This window comes from Camelina sativa, chromosome 2 (assembly GCF_030686135.1).
Source record: "Camelina sativa cultivar CO46 ecotype springtype chromosome 2, ASM3068613v1".
NCBI classification, from domain to species: domain Eukaryota; kingdom Viridiplantae; phylum Streptophyta; class Magnoliopsida; order Brassicales; family Brassicaceae; genus Camelina; species Camelina sativa.
The window spans coordinates 877,634-895,955 of NC_141881.1; the positions used below are offsets into that span (position 1 = coordinate 877,634).

The 18,322-nt window shown below is 32.0% G+C and overlaps 4 protein-coding genes and 2 pseudogenes across 5 annotated transcripts; 1 reads left to right on the plus strand and 5 right to left on the minus strand.

Annotated features, from left to right (window-relative positions):
• The first annotated feature begins 5,601 nt into the window (after positions 1-5,601).
• Positions 5,602-7,503, plus strand: LOC104712598 (UDP-glycosyltransferase 72B1). Its single transcript, XM_010429530.2, has one exon. The coding sequence runs from the start codon at positions 5,648-5,650 to the stop codon at positions 7,334-7,336; it is 1,689 nt and encodes a 562-aa protein (XP_010427832.2). The 5' UTR covers positions 5,602-5,647; the 3' UTR covers positions 7,337-7,503.
• A 1,362-nt stretch (positions 7,504-8,865) lies between these two features.
• LOC104712610 (MYB-like transcription factor ETC3) lies at positions 8,866-9,810 on the minus strand. 2 transcript variants are annotated; one of them, XM_010429541.3, is made up of 3 exons: positions 9,394-9,810; positions 9,194-9,281; positions 8,866-9,072 (listed from the first exon to the last, which is right to left on the minus strand). In XM_010429541.3, exons 1-3 carry the CDS (start codon positions 9,458-9,460, stop codon positions 8,991-8,993), a joined length of 237 nt encoding a protein of 78 aa, XP_010427843.1. In that variant the 5' UTR covers positions 9,461-9,810; the 3' UTR covers positions 8,866-8,990. The 2 variants fall into 2 exon arrangements, with proteins under 2 accessions (XP_010427843.1, XP_010427848.1); XM_010429546.3 differs by having other exon boundaries at positions 9,194-9,278; positions 9,394-9,706.
• Positions 9,811-12,446: 2,636 nt separating this feature from the next.
• LOC147948054 (uncharacterized) lies at positions 12,447-13,624 on the minus strand. Its single transcript, XM_087490057.1, has 5 exons — positions 13,496-13,624; positions 13,135-13,399; positions 12,833-12,926; positions 12,605-12,747; positions 12,447-12,535 (listed from the first exon to the last, which is right to left on the minus strand). Exons 1-5 carry the CDS (start codon positions 13,622-13,624, stop codon positions 12,447-12,449), a joined length of 720 nt encoding a protein of 239 aa, XP_087346183.1.
• A 428-nt stretch (positions 13,625-14,052) lies between these two features.
• LOC147948055 (uncharacterized) lies at positions 14,053-14,567 on the minus strand (annotated as a pseudogene).
• A 44-nt stretch (positions 14,568-14,611) lies between these two features.
• On the minus strand, positions 14,612-17,140 carry LOC147948056 (uncharacterized; annotated as a pseudogene).
• A 128-nt stretch (positions 17,141-17,268) lies between these two features.
• Positions 17,269-18,183, minus strand: LOC147948057 (uncharacterized). The gene has a single exon (XM_087490274.1). The coding sequence runs from the start codon at positions 18,181-18,183 to the stop codon at positions 17,269-17,271; it is 915 nt and encodes a 304-aa protein (XP_087346400.1).
• Positions 18,184-18,322: the final 139 nt, after the last annotated feature.

The following is an 18,322-nucleotide window of genomic DNA, read 5'->3' on the forward strand; positions in this document are numbered from 1 at the left end:
CTCACTTTTTTCCTATTATTATCTTATCTAAACTCATTACTCAAATATATGATTTATTGTAATGGACTGCAAAATAAAAAATATAGCATATTCCAATTAATTAAGATGTATATATATATATCGATGAATATTCTCCCGCGCTGTAGCGCGGGTCCGATCCTAGTATTCAATAAAATTATGAAACATATCTATTTAAAAGTTGTATTTGATATGACAGCTTTATAGACTTGGTCCCTTTGATTAATATAATATCTAGATTAAATATACTAATAATCTAGATACTTGTTCATATAATCTAGATATTTGGTTTTTGACACATCACAGTAATTTGTCATATGAAACGAATTCACAAAAAAAAAAAAAAAAATCGAACGATTGCAAGCAGAGGCTAATCAATGTAATAAACAAAAAAATGCTAATCCGGAAACAAACAAAAAAACGTAAGACAGATCGAGATTGAGAGAGATTAATCGGAGACGGAGCAGCAGACTAAGAAAAACCATAGAGAGATAGATGTTGAGAGAGAAGATGGAGAAGAAGATTATCATACACAAAGTAGAAGATTAAGAAACATGGCTTGAAGCAAAACGCATCCCTTGATTCTATTGTTCGATTCTCTGTGCCTATTTCATTTGTGTGAAATTGAGATTAAGGAGTTTTTAAATTTGTTTTGCACTTTTTGTATCGTGAATCTGATGTATGAAATTGGCGAAGACCCCTAATTTTGATTATGGGTAAGATGAACTTGATGCAACACAAGCTAAGATGGCTCTCTAGAGTAACTTTCTCATGTGACATAACAAACAAAACCTATTGAACGACTTTGATATTTTATCGGATTGTTAAAATGCTTTTGTTTATATTTCTATTAATGAAGTAAAAGCTGTTTAAGGAAACATATTTAGTTATAATTTAGTTATACTTTGATCCATATAGTATAACAAACACTAAATTCTAATCCGCGATACAACGCGCAGCGAATCATTTATTACAATTTTTTTTAGTTTTAAGTTCTATTTATTTGTTAATTTTGTTAGTTTAGTTTAGTGTTTAAGATTGTATATTGTATTTTGATTGTAACTTTAAGATTGAACCCACGGTATACCGTGAAACAATTTGTTTTTTACATAATATTAATTTCAACTTAGTAAATATGTATATTACTCAATACTGATAGTGTTGACAATAAAAAGAATATGATGTTTTTGGCCGAGTAGCTTTGAATTAATGATATTTTAAATTTCTATCAATATCGATCCAAACCCGTCCCATCATATAACCATGTCCATTGATATTGTAACTCGATGTGCACCGCAGAATAAACATTTTTCTTTACTAATATCATCTTAATTTTAATATTTATTGTTTTATTTTATAAGGATTAGATGAGTTAATATGATATTTATTAAGATTGTAACCATTTAAACATATATTTTTGAGATTTTTGCTTTTTATAAAATTTACAAATTTAAATATTTATCATATGTATAATTTTTTGTCAAGTTTAAATATTTTTAATATATGAAGTTTAAATTTTTAATAAAGTTGTTTGGATAAATGTTTAAATATTTTTAATATATAAATGTTTAATAAAGTTTAAATTTTTCAAAAAATTAAAATATTTGTAATTTTTAAAATTATTATAAAGTATAAATATCATATTTATAATATCTATTTTTTAAGTTTAAAATTATTTATAGTAGTTGAAACTTTTTGGAAGTTTAAATTCTTTGAAATAATTTTAAGAGATATTATTGAAAAAAAATATTCCTTTTTAAAGTGTTGGCACTTTTAATTTCCGTATAAAATGATATAAAAATCTTAAATTTGAATCTTGACAAATCTTCTAAATATCTATATTATTAATTGTGAAACATTATATGGAAATTTAAAATCTTTTAATTGTGTTTGGTTATATGGATAGTAAAGAAAATTAATTGTGAAGTTGTTTGGATATGGATATAGGCATACTTTGTAAATAAAATAATTATGAGTATTTTCTAGCAAAATGTACTTCAATAATACTATAGTAGATGTTTTCTTAAAGACTGACATATATTTATTAAAAAAGAAGTTAGTTAGTGATATTTGAGATAAAATTAATATTATTAAGCTATTATGTGCTTAGCTTTACAAAAGTAAACATTTAAATATATGACATACAGTATATACAAATTATGAAATTAAATAAATAGTTGTCAAAACAACAAATTAAATAAATAATTAGGATAAGTATTTTATCGAAATTTAGATTTACCTTAACATATCACTATGGTCTATGGGAACTGATTTGATGATTCGCTACTTTTTTGTAAGGTTGTTTTGGCTTGGATTTCCATTCCATGATCCCAATAAAGGCATGAAAAAAAAGAGTTTGATTACTAATCCTTTTGCTTTTTTAAAAGGAAAGCATGTGTGTTGGAACATGACTTTAAACTATATAGATTAGTTTATTAAGTATTTGGTTTTTGGTATGAATTGAAATTCAAATACAATTTAAGAAAATTTGCGCGGGTGTTAACCTAGTCATATTAATAATGCTACATTGAAATATTTTGATAATGTGTGCTAACCTTGAAAGAAAAACTTAGATGTTTGCTATTTGAGGATAGTTCTCAACATTTTTTACTGCAAACAAAAATAAAAAATTATTCAACATTATTCTCTTCTTCAATTCTTCGATTAACACTGTCAAGTAGTCAGATCTCATAACTTCCTATGTTCTTTTGAACCTCATACAACTTCTCTCACTATTTTTTGGGACTAAGAGTAACTTACATAACAATGTTAATCGAAGAATTGAAGAAGAGCGTTGATGAAGACATGTTTACCTTCAACACCTTCTAGTATATATAGTTTACTAGAATCACAGATGGGCTTTGGTGGGTTGATGGCATGGATAGCTTTTGCTGATTCCTTAATGCCACTAAAATATCTCTTCACCCATATTTCAAAGGTATTAAGAGATTCTGCAATATATTACCATATATATCCAATTAGGTTTAGAAATTTAGCAGGCAGAATAGAGTAACTATAAAAAAAAATTACGAATATTATTTACTTTCACTTCTAACACAAAGCTTCATCGAAGCACCGTGGTAATGATCATCAAAAAAACTTTTAGTGCATGCATGGAGGGTATTCATGTCTTCATTACAAAGGGAGATCTTGTTACCTTACACAAGAAAGTGATTTTTTGCAAAATGGATGATGTAAATATATTGTTAGGGTGGGGGCAATCAGTAAAATATGTTATGCCATATTACTACATACCATTTGTGAATCTATTGAATGAGTGGTCATGTATGGATGTATGACAACTGAGTTGATGGAGACGATGAGCATATGTACATCATTCGCACCGTCAAACTCTGGAATGATATTTACAAACATCATCAAAAAATTTAGCATTGACAAAAGTTAAGATGAATGAATAAAGTTAATGTAAATAACCTGAATCAACAGCAAAAATTTCTTGGCTCATCGAGTTAGGATTCAGGAAGGGTGTGATAAAAAGCTGATTACACATATATAGAGTATAAAGCCGATTAACTATAGAAATTTACGCAGAATATACATTGTGTATATTATGGAAAAATACATATACAAAGATTGCCTTGTTAATAATATTCCAATAAACACTACAAAAAATATCGAATTTTTTATAGCAGAAAAAAATAGCATTTTAAGCGTTTATGCTATAATTGACTTAGCCTTAATTTTATATAGCATTTATTTTTTTGTAAACGCTAGCACTATGTTGGGCAGATTAAAAAATTTATACACCGAGAAATATTTGCTTCTATAATAGCACGAGAACAAATAAAATGTTATGTTATTGTCGAGCGTGTAAACAAATTTTATATGCCTGCCTCTTAATAAAAAATGGATTAAATAATGTTTTGGTTCTTAATATTTTCTAAGGCAAAAGAGATCTCATTTTATACTCTCTCAAGAAACAAACGGTTTAGTTAACATATGAAAAAACATGGCAAATGCCAAAAAACACTCTTTCTAAAGTAATAACAATAAACATAGTATAGGTAACATATGAAAAAAAAAAAATCAAGAAAGATTGAAAAATAAACGATGCAAAATTTTCACAGCAAAGGCGAGGGGAAAGATGTTGGACCTTGGGTTAACAATTCTTTTTAAATCATCAGAGCTATTGGGCCTTTAATATGTGAAAGGAATTTTGACGACGTCGTTTTAAAGGAACAGATGAGAACCCGTGTCATTCTACTTCACCAGATGCAGCGATCCTGCCGTTTTATTATAGTCTGTGGAGGAATCGTCATCACTAATGAGTAATAACATAAGACAATGAAGATATCGAAACTTATTTTTTGACATTGAAAGATATCGAAACAAATAATGCCTGATTTTAATAAAACTGTTTAATTTGTTTTCTAGTATTAATCATATATTTTAATTTGACTTATTTGGTAGCTATAACAACTATATTCAATAAAATTATGAAAACATATCTATTTAAAAGTTGTATTGATATGACAGCTTTATAGACTTGGTCCTTTGATTAATATAATATCTAGATGAAAAAAATATATATATACTTGTTCAAACGGACAACATTAACAAAATAAAAAATAAAATAATCGTCAAATTCCAACCACTTATCACTCTCCTTTAGGTGATTATAGTTTTTTTTTTTTTTTTGGTAGGAAGGTGACTATAGTTTTTAGCTTGACAATATGTACAAATGGAATTGACAAACGAGATAAATAAATAAATATATATAATGGTTCACAAATAATAGTAATGAGTAACTAGGCTTTTTTGGTTGATTATGATGATTAAGCGGGACATATTCAATTTTAGTAAAATCATTACAAAAATGATGGGCTATGAGATAAATCCCACTTTCACCTTTTTTCACTCAAACAAATGCTAAAGTCTAATCTATCGATGAATGATTATACACCTTTTTATCCTCCCCCACGATGACCCAACATATTTCAAGAAGTCAAATTTTTATATAGTATTTTTTCTGTATAGAATACAAATGTCTGACAAATAAAAGAAAAAAAGAAAATTATTATAAAGAAATAGTAGCATTGGTATTTTTTTAGAGAATAATAATAATTGTTAGCAACAAAAAAAAAGGAGAGAAAGAAACAAAAAAATTGTTGTAAGTGAAAAAACCTGAAGAAAAAAATCATTGCGGAAGCATTACGTTTGCATATCATCACATATTCTCACACGTGCGCTCAAAAACATTTCACACGCACAAAATTTTTGACCCACAGTTACAAAAAAGGCTGGTCATCCACCAATTTCCCTAACCCCCTCCTCTCCAATAATTGAACATCTTTTATTTAATCTTTTGGCAGCCATATATTATAGTGATGTATATTTTTATTTTTTTTGGTTTTCAATTGTAGATTTGATTTTATTCCCAATATCTTTTTTCTTAAATTTATGAATATGTCCACAGTTAGTTTACAATGAAAATCAAGAAACAAGAATATTTCCACAGTTTTTTTTTTAAAATTGAATGTAAATAAATTTCTAACCAAAAACTGTTTTACAATGAAAGTGACATTTAAACCGTTTTTAACATTGAATATTCCCAAGTTTAATGATATTAATTTTTTTTATTAACATGTAAAATTAAAAAGTAATCAAAATGATATATACATTTTTTAGTTTAATTAAAAGGTTACCAAATATAACATGGTCTCCACAAGGAACATTATACAAAACACTTCAAAATAAAGAAAAAAAAAATAGAATTAGCTACCAAATGATACACACAAGCTCTCTAGTCTATATAAAGCCATTAACTCGATACCTCACAAATTACAAAGTAAAAAAGGAGATAATAATCACAAACTACAAAAAGAAAGAAAAAAAAAATAGTCTTTTTACATCAATGGAAGAATCAAAAGCGCCTCACGTTGTGATCATACCGAGTCCTGGAATGGGTCACCTCATCCCACTCATTGAGTTTGCTAAAAGACTTGTTCACCAACACGGCTTCAACGTGACCTTCATCGTCGGTGGCGAAGGTCCACCGTCAAAAGCTCAGAGAACCGTCCTCGGCTCTCTTCCTTCTTCAATCTCCTCCGTCTTTCTCCCTCCCGTCGATCTCACCGATGTCCCCTCGTCGGCTGGCATCGAAACTCGGATCTCCCTCACCGTGACTCGTTCAAACTCGGAGATCCGGAAACATTTTGACTCGTTCGCGGCGGAAGGTCGTTTACCGAAGGCCCTCGTCGTCGACTTGTTCGGTACGGATGCTTTCGACGTAGCCTCGGAGTTCCATGTGTCGCCGTATATCTTCTACCCATCAACCGCCAACGTTTTGTCGTTTTTTCTCCATTTGCCTAAACTAGACGAAACGGTGTCGTGCGAGTTCAGGGAGTTAACCGAACCGGTTCAGCTCCCTGGTTGTGTTCCGCTGGCCGGAAAAGATTTACTTGACCCGGTCCAAGACCGGAAAATCGATGCATACAAATGGCTTCTCCATAACACAAAGAGGTACAAAGAAGCCGAAGGGATTCTTGTGAATAGTTTCTTCGAGCTTGAGCCAAATGCTATAAAGGCCTTGCAAGAACCGGGTCTTGATAAACCACCTGTTTATCCGGTTGGACCGTTGGTTAACATCGGTAAGCATGAGACTAAACAAACCGAAGAGTGCGAGTGTATAAAGTGGTTGGATAACCAACCGCTCGGTTCGGTTCTCTATGTGTCCTTTGGTAGTGGCGGTACACTTACATGTGAGCAGCAAAATGAGCTTGCGCTCGGTCTTGCAGATAGTGAGCAACGGTTTCTTTGGGTCATACGAACTCCGAGTGGGGATGCTAACTCTTCGTATTTTGACTCACATAGCCAAAACGATCCGTTGTCATTTTTACCACCCGGGTTCTTAGAGCGGACCAAAGACAGAGGCTTTGTGATACCTTCTTGGGCTCCACAAACTCAAGTCTTAGCCCATCCATCAACGGGAGGGTTTTTGACTCATTGTGGATGGAACTCGACTCTAGAGAGTGTAGTAAGCGGTATTCCACTTATAGCATGGCCATTATACGCAGAGCAGAAGATGAATGCGGTTTTGTTGACTGAAGATATCCGTGCGGCACTTAGGGCGCGTGCCGGGGATGATGGGGTAGTGAGAAGAGAAGAGGTGGCTAGAGTGGTGAAAGGATTGATGGAAGGTGAAGAAGGTAAAGGAGTGAGGAACAAGATGAAAGAATTGAAGGAAGGAGCTTCTAGGGTGTTGAAGGATGATGGATCTTCTACGAAAGCACTTAGTCTCGTGGCCTTAAAGTGGAAAGCCAACAATAAACAGTTAGAGCAAAATGGCAACCACTAAATATTTTTTATGCCTAATATGGTTTGTATAACCAAAGATTGGATTTGTGCAATTGTGTTTTTGTGTACGTATGTTATTACTTTTCGTTGCTTTTGTCTCAACTTTTATTTGTAAATGCTTTTTTGGCTTTTGATTAAGTGATGGTAAGTAAGTTTTAGATGGTGCAATATTGTTCAAGAATATCTTCAATATTTTATAATTAATTTTGTTTTAAAACTATCAGACAACCAACAAAGAATAATCTCTTTTCAATATATTCACACGTTGTACCATTTGGTTGAATTTGTAGTAGACGGGTTAGTTGAAATCTGAAGTAGATGGCTAGACCGCTAGATAATATTTTTTTTTTCACTTTAGTAATCATGATTTGTGACAAATGTTATGAAGTGATTTTGTTCTATCAACAGTCATCGTTCATCAGTAAGAGACACATATTCAGTGTCGTGCCCAGGTTTTTTGGGGCTTAAAGCGAGCTTAACAGTAGAGGTTATTTTAATATATTTTATGAAAAAATAAATAAATATTAAAATTCAAAATTATAATATAATAATTTTAAAAATTTTAAACTATAGAAATTTTTTAAAAATCTAAAAAACTTTATACACAAACGTTTTTTTTTTCTATTTCAATAAACTCTTTCACCAACTTCTTTTTAATCTTTTTTCTTTCTGGTTCACGACCTTATTTGATCTTTCGCAATTTAAAGTTTTGTTTTTATTTCTGTATATTTTTATAAATAAATATATTCATAGGAGTCATACATAGGTTGTTTAAGAAATAAAAAAATCTTCCAAAACCATAATGATACACCATATTGTCAAAAAAACACAAAAAAAAAAAACTATATGTTTTGGGGGCTGAGGCAAATGCCTTTTTTCTTACCCATAGGCACGACCCTGCACATATTACAACGATTTAGTTTGTTTGTTAACTGAGAGACGACGGTTTTGATCTAATTAAAAGCATATATCAAACTCTTTGTTATAATCTCCAAGAGTCATCAGGTCAGATATGCGTTACAGTATATCATCAAAAACGTCTGTTTCGTGATGACGGAGGAAACATCTTAAAGAGATAAAAAAACCAAACAACGTGGATGAAGAAGAAGAAGAAAATATGTGTGTGGACTGTGGGAGTAGTAGTAGGAGTAGGTGAAATAGCATTAACGACAAACAAAAATTGCAAACATGCGTGGGGCCTGAAGACGGCATGTCGTTTTACAAGTCATAAAATGACGTCCACTTTTTTTTCTTTTTTTTTTTCTTTTTATCTTTTGAAGTAGGTTTGGTGATTTGGCCACATTCAACGTGTCAAGTGTTTTTACGCAGTGAGTATATATCCACAATTTTTTACAACTAATAAAAAGCTTCTAGAATGAAAATCCTATTTACTAACACATCTGACGTCCTATTGTGTATCAAAATCCTATTTATCAACTTAATTATTCAAGCCATTGCGCTTAGCCTTCCTTTTTTTGTTAGAAGAAGTCCAAGATTGTATTCTCCTCTTGGAAGGCCCAAACATTCGTAGAGTAATAAATAAATGGTTTATTAATAGATATGTGGGATTAAAGATAGGTTTTTTTATTATTATTACAGAGTTGGTAAATGAAAATAAAATGGATTAATTAGTGAAACTAAAGAGATAAGTTTGATCACTTTTCAGTTTTCATGACCCAAAACTTCTCAATTTCTTCAGCTGTTCTTCCTGGGATCCTTCCAGCTATCAGTTCCCACCTTTTCACCAAATATAGAGAAAAATAAGAAGACAAAATTTAAACTTTTTAGTGTTGAATAAACTGTTTTGCTACAAAATAATCATTAGTTAGTTAACTATTCATGAATTTAAAGGCCAAACCTGTCACCGACAAGCTTATGCATTCTACAGACCAAATCTTCTTCTTCTTGATTCATGTTCACAATTTCCCACTCAAGACTACTCACTTCTAGTGTCATGCCATCACCAAAATTCACATTCCTCAAAATATATAGAATTATTGTTCTTTTGAACAAAAGAAAGAAATAAAGCAACGACGTTTATATATGTTTTCAGCTTACCTTCAGAAGAAGAAGAAGTAACAATGGAGTTGGTCTTGGCTTGCTTCGTCCTGCGATGATTATCCATATATATAACGGCACCGAACTACAAAGAAAGAAGAAGAACAAGAGAATAAGTGAGAGAGAGAGAGAGAGAGAGAGAAGAGAGTGATCGTTCGTTTTTTGTTTTCTGAAAAATTGCACACGAACCATCCTTTCTATTTATAGCAACGAAATCAAGTAACCAACGGGTTTGGTCGGTTTCTATATGCTAAAAGAATCTTATTACTAATTACTAAATTGGTTTTGTTGTTCTCATTAATTGATTTGTTATTGTTAGTAGTAGTAGTAGTAGTAGTAGTAGTAGTAGTAGTATCTTGCAAGTTGCAAGCAATAATAAAAATCACAAGCACCCGTGATTTCATTTACTACTCCGTTGTGATTCCTTGGAACATAGATTGAATAAATAAATTTGATACACCCGCCCGTTAACTATTAAGATCATTAATAAGCAACATTAGATTTATAAGTCAAAGGTCTTCTAGTGTATTACTGTATTATTTGTTCAGTTCATTAAATCAAGTGATCAATGAAAAGCTCCATATGTTTCTTTTTCTTTGTTAAATTCGCCTGAGAAATTTTGAGATATATTTTAGAAAAAACAAATAGTATATAATAGCAAAACAGTTTTTTTTATATCACAAAATAGTATGTAAAATACTAATTTACATAACATGTTGTTAAAAACAAAAATCCTCTTTACAATTTTTTCATATGACAAAACTCGATCACGTTTTGTTTTCTATCAGAATCCCATAATAAGACGACAGTGAACTCTGAACTGTACTACATCGAACAAATAAGGTATACTAACTCAACCCACTCTTACTGCTCACTTCTTGGAAATCAAATGAAGAAAAAAAAAATCATTAAATTTAAGGGAAATATAATAATATTACTATAATGCAACTACAGTTAACTCAACGCACTCTTACTGTTCAAATTCTTGGAAGCAAAATGAAACAAACAAAGATTCATTAAATTCAATACTATAATGCAACTACAGTTAAAAAGTAGTAGTGTCACAATGTCACTCATATACACTACTCCCTCCGTTTCACAAAGAGTGTCATTCTGGAAATTTTTCTTTGTTTCACAAAGATTGTCACTTTACAATTCCAATGCATTATTTTATAGTTCCAATGCATCTTTTATCTTAGATTTCTTTGTTTTACCCTTAATTATAACTAAAATAATCTATTAAAAACTTATTAAATAAGAGCATATATGTATATTTCAGTGTTTTCTTAATTTGTGTGAAAAGTGTCAGAGTGATACTCTTTGTGAAACAGAGGAAGTATTAACTTATTAAGGAACATGACCACATTTATAAAAATGTTTTCTCACACGAAATTGAATTCGGAATTCAATGAGAGAATATATTGTTAGCACTGAAAAAAGTGTAAGTTGAAAGTTTGCTAGGCTGAGGAGATTAAATACAGTTTTGCATCGAGGATATTCCCTTTTATTCCCTTCGTGGACTTTATAAATACTATAAGTTTGTATATAGGTCTTCGTCTTCTTCTTATTCTTCTTCTTCTATACATCTATGATCTAACGATATAGTATATGAAAAAAGTGGTTAGATTTTTATACGTAGGGATTGAATAAACCGAACCAATAAAGCAGTTGTAACGAACACACGACATGTGGCTTATTGTAAGGACCACCACCTTATTAAATTTATTGTCTTAAAGTAAAGCCAAATTTTAGGACCAGTTTTGCATGATCGACGACGAAGTATCATTCCAGGGCCGGCTCAAACTTTTCTTGCACCTTGTGCCAAATTTTTTTTTTTCTCCTAATTTACAGGTTTTATTTATAAATTTTCGGTATTTTGGGGTTTTTTAATCAAAATATGAAACATTGAAAAGCCTAAAAACCTTATAATTTTTCCCAAAATATTGTGACATGGTGCAAATGCACTTTGTGCACTGGGTCAGCGCCGACACTGTATCATTCCAACCCCATTCTCGTCATTCGTATTTCGTACACTCATTACTTTTGTTGTCATGGAGGACCTATCTTTAAATCTCAAAAAAAAAAAAAGATATGATTGGCCGATCATTCTTGTTTTAATTGATGTATATTCTTTTCTTATTGTCTAACGCATCTATTGATGGTATTAAATGTCCAAGTTATAAAAGTAAACGTGAAATTAAATGAGTTTAGTGACACAAATTCGTTGAGAAAAAAAACAATCACAAACAGAATACATTTGAATTTATGATTGTGTTTTATAGACGTACTAGAGGACATTATATTGCTTTTGTATATGATGATATACGGATCCAACCAAACAATAGGAAGGAGAGACGGTGAAACATGTTTTTTTTGTTCTCGAGTTTATCCTTTGAATGCAATATGTTAGAACAAAAAAACAATCCAAGCAATTGAATACTCAAGTCTTTATAGATAGTACTAAGGAGGTACCCGCGCCTAAAGCGCGGTATTAAGATTTTAATAATAATTGTTTTGTTATTTTATAATATGTTATTTTTCTAAACTAATTTTTTTAAAGTTTATAATATTTTATTGGATTATAAATACATTTTTGTATTTGCATATATAGTAAAAGACTTATTTCACTAAAGAAAAATAATTTTTTAAATGTGAATTACTAATTGAGTCTTTTAAATAAACTTCTAAACTGTAGTAAACAGATATTGAGATTCAATAAGTAATACCAAATTTTGTAAGAGCGTAAGCAATTTCCAAAAGTTCGATATTAGAATGTATTATCTAAATTACAAAATAAAGTTTAGAGTAACGGAAAGTTGGATTTGAGTAGCGGTTAATACAAAAACTAAAATATAGAGTCCTTTAAATAGAAGAAAAAGAGACAGCCAACATCCCATTCTTTACATTTGAGTTACTGAGCTTTAACCTTGTTGGTTCATCACATGTTTTATATAATAACGCCCAGCAAATTCAGTCCTGCAAATATATAAATTGTTTTAAGAAATTTGACTTTAACATCATACAGAACTTGATTTCATAAAAATAATTACATCTTACATAGCCTGATGATGCTCCAGTCCTTCGTACTCTGGTTTTATGAAGATCATCGAAGAGTTTAAGGTATTTTCAAGACATGGTGAACCTATGGACATTTAGAATTTTAGGTAATTTTATTGATTACCTTATGATAATTAAAACTTATGTTACATACCTTCATATTCTCCAACCCTCATAAACCGCATTACACAGAATACAGGTTCAGATTTGTATATGAGATGGCACCCGCTTGATTGCCATATGGTCCTGAATTCAGTAGCGTGGTTGTCTTTGAGACGACACTTCACAGTCTCACACCTACATGTTTATCAACTCAATTAAAATGTTGACAGAAACTACTTTGAATTGTAACAATCATAAAGGGAAATTAAATATCTTGTACCTGCCATTCAACAATGTGAGAACAACTTCATTAATATCAATGATACTCCCAGGCCTTCTTCTATCTTCCACATCCATTATACACGCACAAACATCTAATTTGGGAAAAAGAGAATATAGGTTTTCAAAGTGTTGCTAATCTATTATTGGTAAAGTGTTATTATTCCTTTTTTATGTGAAGAACCAATACACAAAGTTACATAAATCCTAAAATTAAGAATCTACTTTTCAAACACAAAGATACCAATTAACTATATAGACGGATTGTTTCAAACTAATATAATCAATTTAAGAAATACTTACCGAAAGTTATGGGTTGATATATTCTTCCATGTTTTATGTCATCCAAATCCTCGAACCTAAAGTAATTCTTAGGACTCAATGATTCGAGCAGCGTCATTGTGGTTTGACCCGTAAATTTAATCTGATAGGGGTGATGAGTATTCCTATCCTCCAGGGTTGGATAGATCACTTTGAAATTTCTAATATTGTACCACTCACCATCGTATATATATTTCGGGAGGTTAGCGAGTGTATCATTCAAATAAGGAGCTTCAATAGTGTCACCCTTCACAGTTTAACAAAAATTTTGTAAGAAGTCTTATATACAACAACTGTTAGAACTCGAAATTTAAGTAAATATCATTCAGATAATGACTCTAACCTTTTGATCCACAAGAAGCAGAACTCGTTTTTTGAAGAACTCTCTGACTGTCCAAGAGTGTAAGACCTTGACATTGATACACCAATTAGATCTTTCTCGAACCAGATCAGCAATATAATCGAATTTCATGATTCTCTCAAATTAGGTTTTGCTTGATTCTTCAATGTTAACGAAAACAAAAAGGGGATTTTTGATTTGTAAGAATACAAAGAGTCACGACTAAACGTTGCGTCTCAATCTTTTTAGTTTCTCGCTTTAGTCTGATTATTTTAAATTATAATATTATATAAATAAACACAGTTTTAATATAAGGTTCATCACATTGTTTATGTAGAAAATATAATTTATGTTAACGTGTTTAAGATGTTTATACGTACTCAATTTTAAAAACTTAACGCTTGGATATTTATATGTTTTTACGTACTCATTTTTAAAAACTTAACACTTGTATATTGATATTTTAAAAGGTAATATCATTAAGGTGAAAAAAACTGAGAATCAGATGACAATATTATGGAATGGAACTTTATAGTAGATATTAGATGCTTAAAAGAAAATCATATATTTTCAAAGACTTCTTTGAAAACTACATTAAGGGTTTTGTTCTGACATTTCCCTTCTTCATCTGTAATCAAAATCTTCAATCCTTTTCTGCTTGTAACTCTGGAAAATGCAACGTATAGTTGTCCATGTGTAAATACGGGCTTGGGTAGATACAATCCAACATGTTCCAACGTCTGTCCTTGGCTTTTTTTTTTATAGTGATCGCAAATGCAAGAGCAACGGGAAACTGACGACGCCTCATACGAAAGGGAAACTTTGCATCCGGTGGCGACACAAACATCCTAGGGATAAGAACTTTGTCGTTGACGTTTCTTTTACCTGTTACAATCCTTGCTTCAATAACATGATTCACCATTTGTGTGACAATCAATCTCATACCATTGCATAAACCTCCCTTAGGATCAATATTCCTAAGCAACATGATAGGTGCTCCCTTTTTTAGCGTCAGAACATGGTTAGGTAATCCAGAAACGTGAATACTGTTTAAGAATTCCTGAGTGTAGATCATATCGTCGTATGCACTTGTATCGGAAGTCTCGATGCTGTCTGAACTCAAATACTGTCTTTCTTCCCCTGGATATAATAAAATTCAAATAAGTAACTGTTTATATTGAATTTTGTTTGCAAAAAAAAATATTTTTTAAAAAGTTGCACTCTTAATTTACCTGGAAGTTGAGAGAGCATATATTGATTTATTTTATCGACGTCATCATTTCTTGGACTAAGAATAGCTCTTTCGCAAAAGAATTTTGCATCGGTCCTTGTTGCAAATGATGGACCGTATATCTGTTTAACAATTGCTTCTATAGGATTATCACATGCAACAATCAATAAATCCTCGGGTATTTCTATTTCTACCTCACCATTGTTAGGCTCGTTGATCTTGCCATCCCCAATATTGAGTAGCCATTTTGAAAATGTGGAGAGAGCATCTGCATCCTGACTATTTTTCGCCTTGCGAAGCCTCATGTTTTGTGTAAGCCAAAGTACTTTACAACTATCCCAAAGCAATGATGAGTTTATAGAGGCTAAAACTGTTCCAACTCTCCCAGCCTCTGGCACAACCGGTAAAATTTGTCTAAAATCACCCCTAAAACAAAAACTTTACCTCCAAAAATCCGATCACACTTCATAATATCTCGCATACTCCTATCCAAGGTTTCGAAACAATATTTGTTCATCATTGGAGCCTCATCCCATATAATGAGCTTTGCTTCTCTAATTAACTCAGTAACATGTGATTTACCATCTATCGAACATATTGTAAATTCGTCCACATGGATGGGTATACCAAATCTAGAATGAGCTGTCCTACCACCTTCCATAAGTAAAGCAGCTATACCACTCGATGCAACATTAAGAACAATATCACCCCTAGATCGAATATCAGCGCCAAGAATACTCCACAAGAATGTTTTTCCGGTACCACCAAATCCATGAACAAAAAACATACCTCCCTTGTTACAATTCACAGCTTCAATAATTTCTAGGTAGACACTTCGTTACTCATCGGTCGACATACGTAACCACTTGTCTAAATTCTCTCTTTGTTCATCACGGTTGTAGTTTCTCTCATCTATTAGAAGCCTATTCTCATTATTATCCATCACAGATTGGTCTGGTTTAGGCATATTCATAATAGTTGACAGAGAGCTTCCGTTGGACCGCATAATTATTTCAATCTCAGCTAAGCATAAGTTTGTTATCTGTTCCTGACTTAACATTAGACCTGCATTAGGGATAATTTTTTTTTAGTTGACATATTTATGATCAGAATAATAATCGCATACGTTAGTGTAGATCAGTAAATTTTAGAAATACTATACTATTATATTTATTTATATTTTAAAAACTAAATACTTACTGTGGTTGTTCGTACGGTTCCTTTGCAAATACAAAATATCTTCGCACAATATGTCTTTTGTAGCGAGCCAGAGATCGAGAGGCACCGAAACACTTTTCGAAAGCAATAGTATGACAAATAACTTCCTTAGAAACGGCCCAAAACACCACACACTTGCCTCTTTTATAGCTAGAATATATTCTTTGTCGTCATCCAATAATCCCAATGCAAAGCATGCATCTTTAAATTCTTTATACAGTTTACCTTTTACCGTTTTTAAAAAATCAAAACTTGTGGCACCTGGAACTGTATTAAGTAAAACTCTCAAGTAGTACGCCGGGCCTATCGAAGGTGGTACATATGTAATTCTACCTATTGCAAAACTTTTTCTTCTTTCAGATCTTCGTTGCCAGATTTTTTTACTATTAATCCACACAAACATATTTGGAAATTCAGCATAAGTGAGACTTCTACCTTCCGGATGTTTTTTATTGCATTCCATCCAGGCCAGCAGTTTAGATCTTCTGGCTGAACGCTTCATTACATCTGCAATAGGATCATCTTCATTGTAAACTACCAATTCCTGTCCAGGAAGATGAAACGAAAGTTTTTCAACGGGAGTAGTACGATAGCAAATCGGAAAAGCCAATATTCGCCAAACTGCTTCACATGCGGAGACATATCTAATAAAGAATAATAGTATTAATAAATATTAAATTATTAGGGTTTACACATATTTTCAATTAAACATATGTGTTAAATAAATAGGCATACCTGCAGTTATAGTATTTCTTGATTTCATTCTGATCGTCTTCGTCTCCTACGTTAGCTCTAATATAATCTGGCCCTTTGGTAATGTACTTGAAAAGATATTTCACTGAACGTGACTGATTACACCACTCAACATTAATATGAGCACGATAACGTATAGACAATTCCCGGTTATACGGAATAACAAAGCTGTTATCACAATCAAAACCTTTTTTATGCACGAATCTCCCGTTTTTCCTCCGTTTGTATATTGGATAACCAGCATCGTCGACGATAGTATTTTCTATGAATGGTTTTGGAAAAAATTTAGTGCACGTACCATTTCTCATGCAAACACTTCCTCTGTTATGAATACCACAAGGTCCATGAATCATAACATCAGAGACAACTTCATATAAGTACTTGTCCAGTTCTTTGTCAGGAATCTCAGCGCTTATGAATTTATCAATGTCTTCTGGTGTACGCATTTTATAGTCTCGATGCAAGAATAAAATAATGTGTGCATGAGGAAGTCCTCTCTTCTGGAATTCTATTGTATACATAGCTGCACACACACACACCAGAAAGTCATTGTTAATAATTTTGGGTTTTAATACTAAAACGTATATAAAGTCGATTGATTAATAATATGAAACATAACAGAGTTTATAACACCAAAAGTTTTTTCTTTAGTCACTTGTTCCATTAGTCTATCAAGCTTCATCTTAAAGACCCGGCAGCAAATATCTGGTCTATCTTCTTGCTTAAGATTATGCCTTGTTAGATATCGAACAACTTCAGGCCATCTGGGATTGCAAGTAATTGTTATGAAAATATCGGGGAAACCATAGAACTTGCAAGTAGCCATCGCGTCTAAATAATGTTGCATCATATAACGTTTTCCACCTGTAAACGATGAAGGAATGTAGATCCTTTTACCGTGTTCTGCAAGATCTTCGTTTCCTTGATTAACAGCTTCAACTATCTTATATATTCTTTCCGTCCGTAGTTTGCTCTGGTTCATGGAAATATATTTCAGTCTGTTGGATTCTATAGTTGTGAACGCATCTACCAAAAATTGCTGATATAATTTTCCCGACATCACAATCGCTGAAGATTCTTGATATCTCTCAAATATACGGAAAGCATAAAATTCTCTCATCGAAACTGTTTTCCTTTTTCGTCCAGCCGTATCTACAAAACCAATGTCAATACCTAACCTGTAACCATCCTCTCCATATGGAAACAATAATGGATATTGAAGTGGCAAGTAAGCTGGATAGAGTTCACTAATTCTCTGGAGGCCGCCGGAACGACTTTCTATAACAATGTCGCGCTTAAATACTCCAGTACTGAAATCACCTGGTATTAATCCAGCTACCTCATTGCATGTAGGTAGATTATGAGTCTTTGCATCAGCAGTCCTTTCTGCAGGAATTCTTAACCTCAAATTTGTCACGGTATTTGTTAAATCAAATCTTTCTCGAGCCGACCTAAACGCCTGTACATGCGGATTATGATTATCAAGCATCCTTTTTAGAAGTTCTACAGTTGTTTGTCTTATTTTCTCGGTAGATCCAGATGTTATTGCAAGGGCAAATAAAATTTCAAAACATTAGCAACACACATCAATATAATCTTATATTTATAAGCTGTGAAACTGACCCGAA